General features: G+C 44.4%; 1 protein-coding gene across 4 annotated transcripts in view; it reads right to left on the bottom strand.

Annotated features, from left to right (window-relative positions):
• Positions 1-10,639, bottom strand: part of BOD1L1 (biorientation of chromosomes in cell division 1 like 1) — a 39,558-nt gene extending 28,919 nt beyond the window's left edge. For all 4 annotated transcript variants that reach the window (XM_086463661.1, XM_086463659.1, XM_086463660.1 and 1 more), the window contains exons 1-9: positions 10,433-10,639; positions 9,829-9,953; positions 8,341-8,531; positions 6,470-7,093; positions 5,843-5,992; positions 4,353-4,522; positions 2,660-2,783; positions 2,149-2,293; positions 206-281 (exon numbers count right to left, since the gene is read on the bottom strand). In XM_086463661.1, coding sequence (XP_086319787.1) covers positions 206-281; positions 2,149-2,293; positions 2,660-2,783; positions 4,353-4,522; positions 5,843-5,992; positions 6,470-7,093; positions 8,341-8,531; positions 9,829-9,953; positions 10,433-10,639 — 1,812 coding nt within the window. The remainder of the gene's footprint in view (positions 1-205; positions 282-2,148; positions 2,294-2,659; positions 2,784-4,352; positions 4,523-5,842; positions 5,993-6,469; positions 7,094-8,340; positions 8,532-9,828; positions 9,954-10,432) is intronic.
• Positions 10,640-14,043: the final 3,404 nt, after the last annotated feature.

Here is a 14,043-nt window from a genome sequence, read left to right as displayed (position 1 = left end):
TTCTACTACAACATGCATCAGCATCAAATACATACAGTGTTTATTCTAGCGGCTACTGGAATTCAGAAAAACATCACTACAGCAATGTCAGATCACTAACTTGTAAGAACAAATGCAATATTATGCAGTTTGGTATGGGCATATGAACAAGTACAGTTACAATTAAAATGGGAGATCATAAGGTCTATGCTCAAGATACACATACCTCATTTGCCTTTTGCATTTCTTTAGAATCTTCTTCAGATGGCTCATACTTCTTTTTGCAGCCATCTTCAGCATGCCTGAAACAAGTATTCAGACAATTAAAAAAAGGAAAAAACTGGTATCAGCCTAACATCAGTTTGCAATCTTTCTGTTTTTAAAGATGGAGAGAGAAAAATGCACATTAAAAATAGTGAAATAGAACACGACCACACAACTTTCGACAAGCCAATTTCTCCAAGCTTTTTACTCTTGGAAAATTATGTGTAACCAGCTTCAAAGACATCCTCTGGACATCAGTGTTTTAAAGGAGAGAATATTAGTATGAAAATATTAGTACAACAATGTTAGTACTACAGTTGTCCCTGTAAAATAGATAAGAGATATCCTTGCCTCATATATATCCGTATGTAGACAGGTATGTATATGTGTATACGGGCAACTGATGTCATCTATCTGGACTTGTGTAAAGCCTTCGACACTGTCCCACATGACATCCTGGTCTCCAGATGGGAAAGACATGGATTTGACAGATGGACCACTCAGTGGTTAAGAAATTGGCTGGAAGGTTGCACTCAAAGAGTTGTGATCAATGGCTCGATGTCTGAGTGGAGACCAGTGCCATGAGGTGTTCCTCAGGGATCAGTACTGGGACTGGTGCTATTTAACATATTTGTCGGTGCAATGGACAGTGTTACTGAGTGCACCCTCAGCAAGTTTGCTGATGACACCAAGTTGTGTGGTGCAGTCGACACTCTGGAGGGAAGGGAGGCCATCCAGAGGGACAGTGGGACCTTGAAAGGCTGGAGAGGTGGGCCCAGGCCAACCTCATGAAATGTAACAAGGCCAAATGCAAGGTCCTGCACCTGGGTCTGGGCAACCCCAAGCACAGATACAGGCTGGGCAATGAGTGGATTGAGAGCAGCCCTGCGGAGAAGGACTTGGGGCTGTTGGTGGATGATAGGATGAACATGAGCCAACAGTGTGCACTTGCAGACCAAAAAGCCAACTATATTCTGGGCTGCATCAAAAGAAGTGTGGCCAGCAGGTCAAGGGAGGTGATTCTGCCCCTCTACTCTGCCCTCATGAGACCCCACCTGGAATACTGCGTCCAGCTCTGGAGCGCCCGGCAAAAGGCAGACTTCAAGCTGTTGGAGCAAGTCCAGAGGAGGGCTACCAAGATGGTCAGAGGGTTGGAACACCTTTCCTACAAGGACAGGCTGAGAGAGTTGGGCTTGTTCAGCCTGGAAAAGAGAAGGCTCTGGGGAGACCTTATAGCAGCCTTCCAGTACCTGAAGAAGGCCTACAGGAAGGCTGAGGAGGGACTTTTTACAAGGGCATGTAGTGATAGGATGAGGGGTAATGGTTGGAAGCTGGGAGAGGGCAGGTTTAGACTAGATACAAGGAAGAAGTTCTTCACCCTGAGGATGGTGAGATAGGTTGCCCAGAGAAGCTGTGGCTGCCCCCTCCCTGGCAGTGTTCAAGGCCAGGCTGGATGGGGCTTTGAGCAACCTGGTCTAGTGTAAGGTGTCCCTGCCCATGGCAGGGATGGTTGGAACTAGATGGTCTTTGAGGTCCCTTCCAACCCAAACCATTCTGTGATTCTATGCTATATCTATGTAAAACAACAATTTAAACACCAAACAAGTTGACTGACATATTTGATGTACAAACATGAAAGCTCTCCATTCTCATGCCTTTATTACCACTCTGTATGTGAAAAGCCACATACAGGCTGCTACTGCAGTCCCAGCTGCAATATATTTAAGCAGCCATAATTTGATTTTCTGCCTGAAATCCATGCTTATTAGTAACAAAATTATGTGAAAATTTTAAGAGGAAACTGTTAAAATGGGTAAGGCTAACTGCAGAGTTTAAGAGAACATTTTCAATGTCCAAAAATGAATAGTCAAAAACTTAATTCCTTTTGAAAAAATACATGAATACCTTGAATCTCTTTTTCTTTTTCTGCTCAAGGCCACTTTTTTTTCTAAAAATTTCTGTTCTTTAAGCACATCCTTAATGCTGGTACCAGTAGCTTTTGACTCAAGACTTCTTGATGAAGGTTCTTCTAAGTTCAAGCCACTTTTTCCTAAAGTAATACACAAATGATGAAATACATAAGCATGCCATTATATTATTTTCAGCTATAAACGTGACTGAAAGCACAGAGAGTACCAGTATGTAGCAGAGAATACTAGTGTATATAGGTATTCATCACATTTAAGCAACATAATGATATATGAAAAGATGTATGAAAAAGTGAAGATATGGAATTTTGTATTAATAATTTGTATTATATATTTTTTTTTCTGTTACACCACTGTCGAAATGTTGGTTTTTTAAGGAAAATGACTAAAGATCTGTTACCAATGTTTTAAGCTGAATGTTTTTTTTTTCCAGAGAGAGCAAGCATGCACATGCAGGGCGGCGGAGGCTAATGTTATATTTCTCATACCTTTAGCATTTTGATTTCCAGTTTTTAGGGATTTTGTTTTGTCTGCAGCCTTCTGTTTACGTTTTTCTTCAAGTCTCTCCCTGTTAATTTGTCTTCTTAGGAGTCTCTCTTCTTTTTCTTTGGCCTGGAGATGCAAAACCAAGGAAAACAATTTATCATTAGGCCAAAGAATATTTTTTGACTACAAATGCATGTCTAAAACCCACAGAAAACAGAACACAGTAGCTTGAGGCAAACTAAAAAATAAACAGTCCTTAGAAATCATTATATGAAAGTTAATGGAATCCTCCAACACTTCTGTGAAGTGAAACTACCTGAGGTCCAGAGCTCCAGAACAGGCTGCCCAGAGCAGTTGTAGAGTCTCCTTCTCTGGAGATACTCAAAACCCACCCGGATGTGACTCACTCTAGGTGACCCTGCTTCAGCAGGGAGTTGGACTAGATGATCTGCAGAGGTCCCTTCCAACCCCTACCAGTCTAGGATTCTGTTTCATTGCTGCTTAACACCGCAGGCTGAGCCTATGAGACCTTCTCAAGAACAGATCTTATTTCTAGTTTTATCCACATATATATACACGTATGTATAATATTACATAGTGTATATATATATATATAGAATAGATATAACTATAAAAAATATATATATTTAGCCAAAGGAAAAAGATCTAAAAGAACTGCTGCTCCCTCTTCTGTGTCATAGCGGCCTTCCAGTACCTGAAGGGGGCCTACAAGAAGGCTGGGGAGGAGCTCTTTACAAGGGCCTGCAGTGATAGGATGCACCATAATGGTTGGAAGCTGGGAGAGGGCAGGTTTAGACTAGGTACAAGGAAGAAATTCTTCACCCTGAGGGTGGTGAGACATTGGAACAGGTTGCCCAGAGAAGCTGTGGATGCTCCATCCCTGGCAGCGTTCAAGACCAGGCTGGATTGAGCAACCTGGAGCAATCTGGTCTAGTGGGAGGCGTCCCTGCCATGGCACAGTGCTTAGAACCAGATGATCTTTGAAGTCCCTTCCAACCCAAAACGTTCTATGATTCTATGATTCCACAGCACATAGTGAACATGCTTAAACCTCTCTTTCCATTCTCAATGGCTGCAGACATGCTACATAATTCTGTTTTCATGGACAGAAAGAACTATATTTGTAAAGAGATGAGGTAATGAAATAGGCTGCAGTAGTCAACACAAGCCCGAACTACAGAAAAGCCCACTGAAGGCAGGCTGCAGGTAGATATTATGGGCTACTTTTTCCACCCAAATTGTCATTATATACATTAAATCTACTGAAGACCAGGTTTTTCCTATGTGCAGCAGTTCTCATTCTCCCTATCAAATTACTCAGTTGAGAAAGAATCCAACTATTGCTGTGATTCTGCGAAGACAGTGCATGTAATTAGTAAATCCCCTGTCAACACCAAAAGATTGTTCATTTTAGAGCAGAGGAAGAAGATGGAAAAGTCTGTAGTTGCTTTCACCACGAGAAACTTTTCAAACTATAACCAGCACAGTACTTGGCTGGAGAGCAGATCATTCAATATTGGTGGAAGTTTGAACGAGAGCCAGTTGTAACACAAGGAAAGGAAAAGAGAGAAGTAACAAAAGACTTCCCCTCATGAACCACCAAATAAGAAGGGAATTTCTGTGCTGAAAAGTTTAAGGAGCCAGAATGTTAGCAGTCACGAAATCCACACTTACAATGGACTGACGGCGTTGTTCTACAGTTCGTTCATCATCAGAATCACTGAAGTATTTGGAGTACAAGAAAGGCTTGCGAACATAAGCATGACGAACAGGCTTGGCCTTCCCATCACTCAGCTCATTAGCATGAGGCTTTGTCTTACTTTGACTAGTTTTCTCCTCTTCATCTGAAGAAAGGTTAGTGAAGCGTAGAGATATATTGATAAAATCTATTAACAATTATTTATTCTAAAAACATAAACAGTTAAAAAAATTAAACCTTAACATCAAAATATCACTAGATTATGAAAACCTGAAAGGCATAGTCATGTGTTTGTGCACACCATTCAGCTAAAATAAAAAAATCACAAGATACAAATCCCAGAATAAACTGGGATACAACTGGGCTTACCCTCTTGCCTGTAATCACGTTGCCTTTTTACATCTAATATTTAGTAGTTAACACTGCATAAGAAGTCAGAACATTATTTCTGCTATGTATTAAATCAAGCTTCTTCCCTACACCAAAAAAATTTGTACAACATTTGAGTGCATAAAACTAGATAGGCTTACTGAATATATACACAAACCACACTGTTGTTTATACTCCTGTCAAGTAAAAATAAATAAATCTATTTCAGTTTTATCAGGATTATTAGAAATACAGCAAAAACACTTTCGCTCCATACCGTACAAATTATTTGTATCCCTGAAAGGCTTGTTTTTACTTCAAAATATGACAAATATTTAGTCATAACTGAACGCAAGCTGTCACGTTTAAAGGTAACACCAAAGCGAGAGAATATGCAAGTTAAGTCAATGCTTCTAAATAATATTGTTAAGGCAGAAAAGATAAGCTCACAGCATACTACAGGCAACCCATTCAGGTACTAAGGCACTCGTTACGGAGTGGAAAGTCTTAGTGACTTTAAAAGCCACATATCAGCAGAAATCAGTCTGAGGTCTGCTCTAGACAAGGAGAACACAAAAAGGTAACCCATCAGTAAAAAGATGTAGTGTCTCCAAACTCTTAAAGCTAGATCCATTCTTGTTCCTTCTACTGTGGCCATAGAATTTGGAAACTCCTGCAATCCTAAAGCTCTAAACCCAACCTGATCTGCAAAATCAGCTATAACCACTACCCTGGGGTCACAAACAAAGCACTCCAATGTTATACTAAATTCATGGCAGAAGGGAGGGGGAAAAAAAACAAGCCACAAACATAGGGAAGCGCGATACCCACCACTGTTAAGTGTTTCTGTCACCTATTTGTACTGTAGTACAAAAGATTTACAATGTTTAGAATATATCAAGCTGTTAAAAACATATTCAAAGTACGTCCACTACTTGTCTTTCGTAACTGCACAAATACTATCAATTCCACGTTTAAGTTCTCCTCATAAATAAGTTCAATAAAACACACTGCAAAACCTCAAATTTATGATATGATGCACTCAACGGAAGTGTTGTATATTCTTTCTTGCTACTTAACAATATGATTCTTTTACCATCTGATGTGATCTCCCCCTCTTCAGTACTGTCAGAAATTACAGTCTCCTCTTCACTGTCCTCTTCAAAGGAAGAAAGGTCACTGGTATGGACAGAGCTGACTGTGATGTCACTGAGTACATCCATATCTGAATCTACTGACGTATTTTCTTGCAAAGGAAAAAATAAAAAGAAAGGGCGGTAATGCAGTACACTGTATTTGAGAAATTTTTCTTACCAAAACAGCGATTTTGCCATTGAAAACCGAACTATTTTAAGAACAAGAAATAGGGGGGAAAAAAAGATAACACCTTAACGAAGTGTTATTAGCCTAATTCTGGTTTACTCAAAACAAAAATCACCTTGAGGTACAACAAGAAACTGTAAATGCAGACTAGAATCGTTGACAGAACGTGCCATAGTAATGCTGATGACCAATCACCACTTGAGGAATCAAAGCTCATCTGATTCCTAATGTCGGCACCTCAGTTAAGGGAGATGAACCAACATCTAGCTGTGGCTATCTAGACAAATTTGCCAGAACTAGTAGAGAGCCAACATTCCAAATATACTTCTGATTCAACTCCTGAATACATTTACCTCTCCCCCCATCCATATTTTAAGGAAAAGCATTGCCCACACCATACCTTCTTTAGCACTTTCAGTTGGTTTATGTTTATTGCTATTTTTTTCTGGAACTAACTGTTTCACTGGTTCCAGCTCTCTGGCTTGCTTTTCTTCTTTTGACTTCATAGTATCATCACTTTTCTTTGAATGGTCAGACTTCTTGTCAAGTTTTTCCTTCTTTTCTTTTCTTCTTTCACCTTTTTCATTGCTGTCTGGCTTCTTGTCACATTTATCTAATAATTTACTCTTTTGATCTTCACTTTCCTGTTGAATTTCTTTACTTGTATCTTTACTTGTAAGAGCCAAATTATTAGTATCCTTTGCTGAATTTTTTGTTTCTTCACTTTGGCAGGGAAGCTCATTTAAATCTTCACACTTTGCAAATGCTTCAGCTCCTTCTCCAGAAAGATCACAAATTGCTTTCTCTCTGTCTGGCAAGTCCTCTGCATTTCTCTCTCTATCAGTGCTACCATCCACACTCTGCTGAGATGAGAGTCTTTTTGCAACTTTGTCATTGCTCCTGGGATTTGAGTTCTCTGTTGAAGCCCTGGCAGCACTTGCTTCTTGGTTAAGAGAAGTTATTGTTTCCAAAATGGACATTGCATCACTAGCTACGTTGCCACTAGGAGTTGTAGCAGAGACACCTTGAATAGTAAGACAGAAAACTGCTTTAGTTCATTTTAGTTTTCATAATTCTGTTCAGATAGAATGTTAAGTGAAAGTAAAAAGAATAATTACTCTATTTAAAATAAGTAAAATTAACTAAAAGGTTAGACCAATCTTGCATTTAGAGATTTTGGTTTTAAAAAAAAAAAAAAAGAACGAGCAGTTGCATTCCTGTAGCAATTATGACCTGATTAACAGAGATTCATTTTGCTCTGTGACACACCGTTGTTCCTGAGATCAGCTAAATAAAGCAGTGGTTGTCTATGGGAAGGATGCTCTGAACACAATACTTGTTCAACTTCACCATCATTCCAAGTGGGATGATGACTCTGGAGAAGGACAATATAGAATACTGCAGCATAAAATCTGTATTTCATACCTCTGGTATCTCCATAAACCATATGGGAAACGGACTCAGCATATTGATTATATAACAATAGGACTACCAGAAATACCTTATCACCCATTATTTCCCATCCTCTTAGAAGTAACTCTGAAGATGGATGAGAAAGGGTTAACTGAACTAGCACTAAGAGCTGCAGCTGGCTTGTTAACCCACTTACTTTAAAGGAAGTGGGCCTCACAGGAAAAGGGCTAGGATTTAAATAAAGGGTCTGGTTACAAATAGATGGACTGCTGTGGAGTCTCTTAGGAAGGGAAAGAATGGACAATTAACTGCAGGAGTGTTTATAAGTCGGTATCAGGCAACATAAATGAAAACCATAAAGAAAAACTGCTGTGTTTATAAACAAACTAAAGATTGTACAATTTACAAGAGGACTTAAGCTCCTGAGAGGACCTTAGCCACTCCAATTTTACTGCATGCAGTGACTGCATTAAGATAGGTAACTGTCTCATAGGCATTTTTTTTCCAATCTACCAATGCATGCCAAAAAAAAAAAAAAAAAAAGAATTATACTTCTCCTACAGCTGTACCTTATCTGATCCTATAATCCTTAGAGAGACAAACCCCAAGACCAACTTTTTTCCCTGCAGTAAACCAATGCCTTGTAATCTCAAGCAGAAGTGACAGAGTGACATAGTGGTACATGGTACATCTCTCTTGCTTTCTACCTTTATACATGCAGTAGGAGACAAGTATCATGGTATGCTGCCTGGAGCTCAGCTTATTAATACTGATGCTAACAATAAACCTAGCAAATGTTTCTGCTCTCTCAAAAACCGAGGTTTTTTTAATAGACTGCTCAGAGATATGGTAGAATACCTTGTACTGTAACAGATGCATCTGTTTTCTCCTCACTTGGAGCTGTACTGGGGCCTGCCTCCTCTTTGTGATTCAATGTGGCTAAAAATTCATGGACAGCTTTTTCCACCTGAGGTCTGAATGTGTGGTTGATCTTTGGGTCCACAACCTGAGAAATAATTCTGTCAATTCCAGATTCCAACATTCCAGACCTGGAACAAAGTTACATGAATCCTTAGTAAGAAAAATGACTTTTCAAGAACATCTTAATGAAATATGCTCATTTAGATGTGACATAAACACTCTTAAGAACCTCCAATGAAGCATTAACATTTTCTGGGCACCACTGTGGCTATGTATTTAGCCAGCTGCCTGTATTTCAACAGCTCTCTTGATGCCTTATGAACTAAGGAAAAAAAACTGCTAGAGAAACAAAGCAATCCAGCCGCATGGAATTAACACAACAAACAGCCTGTTGTTATGTCATTATTGGTTATGCCCGCAAAGGTTATCTAACTGTAAACACACTTGTAGAAAAAATTAAGATGAAACCTGATGTTATCAATTTCCATGGCACAAAACAGATGAACTCTAGAAGGCATATGGAACAAATGACTACTAGACCAGACACCTCAGAGTTCTGCAGCTTTATGGAACACCCTTAATCTCTAGTAAAATCAGATAAATGGCAATAGGGAATTCCATAGCTATGGGTTCTCTCTAGACCCCTGTAATCTTTTGTGGTACATATATTGCCTCTTGTCTTCATTGCTCCTTTAAAAAGAACTAAAAAATACCCCCAACCAACAACCACTCCCCTCCCTCAAAACAAGACACCTCCTCAGTACAAGTTACCACTGGTACCACTACAGCGTAACTGAGTAAGTTTGTTCTCAAATCCCTTGTTTGACCCAATTTAGTGCCCAAACTCATTCTACTTTGAAGAAATTTCCTAACACTTCTTATGACTCCAAGTTTTGAGATGAAAAACTAGAGGAACCCTCATAAGATAACGTAACATTAGACAAGTGTTTGACATCATTTTGACATAACAGCAGTTCTGAAAAAAAATCTCTTTTCTGTCTAACTAGATTTACAACCATTTTTTTGTTTCGTGACTTTAGCTTTGTACTCCACAGAGCTTAGTTTGTCGAATCCTTTTAACTTTCCTTAGCTCAAAACTTCGGATAAGCAATTTTATTAATAACTTCTTTAAAAGAGACATTAAAGATAAACTTTAGCTAGGATGTTACATTCCAAGTCAGAAACAAGCTTTCCACCCCTGCATCAACTTGGATCAGGCAACATAATATTTGCACTCCAATTCTGACTTGTGCTGATGGTGAGTGGCCGTCTGAAATAATACCACATTTTAAATGCTAAATAAAAAAGAGCTTCTTCAAAGTTTCTTTGAAGAAAGCAGATAGTTCACAACTAACCTAGAGCCTCTGTCACCTATTGCAGGACATAAACATGTTCAAAGAGAGAAACTCCAGAGCTGTCACTTACTTGAGCACCTGCTGTCTAATGTTATTTCTCAGCTGGTTCTTGTTGAGATGAGGACTCCAGGTATGAGTAGCCAAATGATTAGAAACAAAGTTGTCAACACGCTGTCTCAAATTCTGGTAGGCAGGCTAGAAAGAAACAACAGAGAGGTTGGACAGGAGGGTTTTGATAAGCAGTCATCCTCCCGCAGGCCGGGCTGCAAGAGCTGTGAGCCCCTTCGGACTCTCCCAGTCCACTGAAGGCGTCGCCGCTCCCGCTCCCTTGCAGCGATCCTAGCGTGTGAACACGCCCGTATCGCTAGAAACCCTCCGCAAAACCAGGCGTGTTTGTACCGCCGGCCAGCCCACGCTCCCCTCTAAAAAGAGGGGCTCCAGCTTTGCCCCCGGCGAGGCCGAGAAGAGCCCTGGGGCCGCGGGCCGTGCCGGAGCCCCGCGCGGGCCCAGGAGGCCGCTCCCCACCCCCGAGCGCGGGGCGCGCTCCCCCGGGCCAGGCCCCGCCGCTCTCGGCCAGGCCCAGCCTGTCCCCGACCTGCCGGAGCCGGGGGAGAGCACCGGCGGGGCGCCGGGACCCCCCCGAGGCGCCGGCCGCTGGGCCCGCCCGCCCCCACCTTGGTGTCCACGTCGGCCAGGCAGTCGCGGCGGAACTGGTCGAAGAGCCCCTGGCTCTTGAGGTGGTTGACGATCATGGAGACCAGCTCGGGCTCGGCCGCGCCGCCCGCCACGGCGGCCCCGGCCCCCGGCAGCGGCGGCGGCTGCTGAGGGGGCGGCGGGGGGGGCGGCGGCGGCGGGGGCTGCGGCTGGGGGTTGCTGGCCATGGGGGCGGCGGGGCGGCGAGGCCTGCGCGGGGCGCGGCTGCCGGCTCTCCCGGCCGGACCCCGGGACGGGGTTTGTTACCGAGCAGCGGCCGCGGCAGCGCTGACCCCGGAAGCGAAAGGGAACGGAGGGAGGAAGCGGCGGGCGGCCAGAGGGGAAGCAGGGACGCCGCCGCCGAGAGCGGCGCCATCGGCGCGAGGCGAGCACTGGCGGAGCCGCACGCAGGAGCCGCGGGCCCTTTAAGGAGACGGAGGGGGCGGAGCCGCTCGCGGCCCGCTCCAGTGGGGCCCCGATCCGGCGGCGGCGGGGGAGGGGGAGGTGGTGGTGGTGGTGAGGGGGGGCGCGGAGAGGGGGGGGCGCGGAGAGGGGCGGCCGCGGCGGCCCTGAGCCCCCGCCCGCCTCGCCGGCAGCCCCCCGCGCCCCGCGGCCGCGGCTGGGCGCTGCGGGCAGCGCGGGGCGCCCGCTGCCCCGGCCGCCCGCCGCCCCGCGCCGCGCCGCTGCCGCACTCCCCGGCGGTGGCCCCGCAGCTCCGCCCCGCGCCCCGCCCCTTCCTGCGCTGGCCGCCATCATGGTGGGGGCAGCGCCGCGCGCTTCCTCCCTGAGGCGCGGGGCGGGGCCGGGGCGCTGCGACGGTCGGCGGCGGGAGGGCGGGGCGGGGCGGGGCCTCCGGCTGGGGGCGGGGCCGGGGGGCGGTGGCACCGGTGGGCTGCGGGAGCAGAGCGGGGCGGTGGGGGCGGGTCCCCTCCCCTCCCCTCCCCTCCCCTCCCCTCCCCTCCCCTCCCCTCCCCTCCCCTCCCCTCCCCTCCGGGCGCCCGGGGGCTGATGCTGGCCGCTGAGAGACGGCTGTCCCCCGGTCCTCCCGCCTCTGCTGCAGGGGGCGCTGCTGCCGCCAGCGCAAGGGTGACGGAAGGCTTCGGTCTTTACGTGGGGCCCGGTGTCTCACGCCGCCTCAGCCTCTGCGGGCCGTGCGAGGCCTGGGTGAGGCGGCTGGGGGAAGACATTGAAAATACTTGAGTTTAGGCGCGTTTCCTTAAATTGCAGTGCGTTCCCACGTGCTTTCCCAATACAAATGTGTTCAGGCCGTCTCCCCTTTGCCACTTGATTTGTTACGCCTCCTTTTGTTTGCCTTATGGTCACAACTGTTTAATATGCTGCCCTGAAGCCTTGGCAGTGGCTCTAACTGCCCTTGTCACTCCTCTGAGTATCTCCTGCTTCCACAGTCTCTGAAGTTGAATTCAGTGCAGACTGCAGGCTGGTGGTTCCCAGGCTGACCTGTTAGGGCTAAAGCAGGACCCCAGAGGCGGTAGACAAAAGCTGGAAATAGAGAGGTTAACTTCATTATAGTAACTGAGGGGCGGTGCTGGCTGTGGTTTGGCTCCCTAGTCTCTTCTTGCCTAGGTGGCTGAGCTCCTGGCCTAACCAGGGTGCGTAAGGATGACAAGAAATACAAAAACATTTAAAAATAGAAAGAGTGACTGGCTTACAGCAAAAGAAAAGGCACTCAGCAGTAATACTCTTTTGGTTACACAAATTTTGTGATGTAATGAGTGGAGCTACAAATGTCCAGCTACAAATGTTAGGAATCACCCTCTAGAGTAATTGTTAAAAGAATCAGTTTGATTGTAAAGGCAAGCGTGTCAGGATTATTACTGCACACTTAAAAGCAAGTTGGAAGTATAAAGCTTGCCCCTAGTTTTCCTGCTGTAAACTAAGTACTCCTAGAGTATTTAGAACTCCCCAGAAGGAAACAAATCTGACAAGTATTTAAAAGTATTGTGAGATTTTTATCTCTGGATACTGGAGTAATTTAAATTTGTGTAGCTTCATCTTTCCTACATGGATGTCTAGAAGGATTAAAGCACCAAAGTGTAAGAGGGGTGGGGAATCTGCAGCTTGGAGCCTGGTACAGCCCCGACTGGTATGTCTAAACGTGTGTTCTACCAGCTCTGTTACATCTCAATAAAGAAGTTTCTTCACTGCTGACTAAAGGTCACGTAGCAGCAAGCAAGCAAGCAAGGGCAGAAGCAAAGGGTGTCATTTTAGTAAATGCATCTACTAATTTTAGAAATAGCGTGTGACTTACTGTGGTAGCAAACAAAAATTTTAGGCTTTACTGGGAAGTTGATATTTTCAGAATTTTGTGTTAGGAAAAGGCACTGTAACTTCTGGGTTTTGTTTGTTGTTTTTTTTTTTTTAGTTGTGTTGTTTTGTTTTTGTTTTGATCCATGTTGTCCCTGCCCCTATCAAGGGTGGTGCAGAAAATGAGAAAAAAAATTATTCTTAATTTTAACAGCCCAAGCAAGATACCTGCCTCACAGAAAGGTATACCATTCACGTACAAGATGTCACAGACAACTTGGAATAGCTGTGGTCTTTGTCTCAGACTCTGTCAATGAATGCACTGTGAAGGATACATACTAGGGAGCAGGAATCCATTAATGAGATTTGGGAATTTAAGTGCTAACAGGGATCAGTTACGTCTAGTGGTCTGAAACTGTTGCAACAAGCAGTCCATACTCTAATTGATTCAGCAGCTGAATGTAAAAGCTTGTTCCGTGCTCTGAATTAGGTATCATCCCATGTTTCATGCAATTTACCAACCATTGCAGGCTCATCAGATATCTTATTTATCAAATAAGATATCTTTACCCTGAATGCTGGCTGAAAAAGGCTTTTTTATTGTCTGGGTCCAGCTGTACATTGTCCTACAGGAGGGTGTTGTAGAGGAAACTGGAAGCCTTCTGAAAATAAATGAAAGGTAAATTTGAATTAAACTGAAATCAGCCCTTTTGTTCTGGTTTGGCTGGGACAGAATCCCAGCCTAGCCATGCCATGCAGGCCGTTAGCAGTTTTGAATCAGCCAGGGCAGCTGACCTGAGTTAGCTACAGGGGTAGCCCATCCCCTAATGTCATGGTCGTTATAAAGGGGGAAGGTTTGCTGAGGCAAGGAAGCTCCTGTGGGGTTTTTGTTGAGGTTTCTCCTGCTCTTTCTCTGGCTTCTTCCTGCTCCTGAGGACTGCTCCTCTGTCAATTGTGGCTGCTGCGTGCTCATTTGGTAGTGACTTTGTGTACCCTTCTTGGTATTGGTGCTGTTTCATTAAATCTGTTTTCACTTCAACCTGTGGGTCTCCTCTCCTTTTCCTGATTCCTCTTCCTGGCTGGTGAGGGGTTGTCAGGTGACAGAGCAGCTGTTACAGTTTGGCCCCAGATATGGGCTAAGCGTAGACACCTTTGTTAGCTTTAAGCGTGCTTTGCTGTTTTATATTATCTAAGCTATGGTTACATGAAGTCTTCTATGTTAATAAACAGATACATTATTTGTTGGTTGCACCATAGTATAGCTATGCAAAGAATTATGACTGTATGACTAAATGTTAAGCCATCTTGCTGTTTTCTGTGAGCTCAC

Source organism: Leptosomus discolor, chromosome 4, assembly GCF_034619465.1.
Source record: "Leptosomus discolor isolate bLepDis1 chromosome 4, bLepDis1.hap2, whole genome shotgun sequence".
Lineage (NCBI taxonomy): Eukaryota > Metazoa > Chordata > Aves > Leptosomiformes > Leptosomidae > Leptosomus > Leptosomus discolor.
The sequence above is the reverse complement of the archived record's forward strand: the minus strand, read 5'-3'. Positions and strand labels throughout refer to the sequence as shown.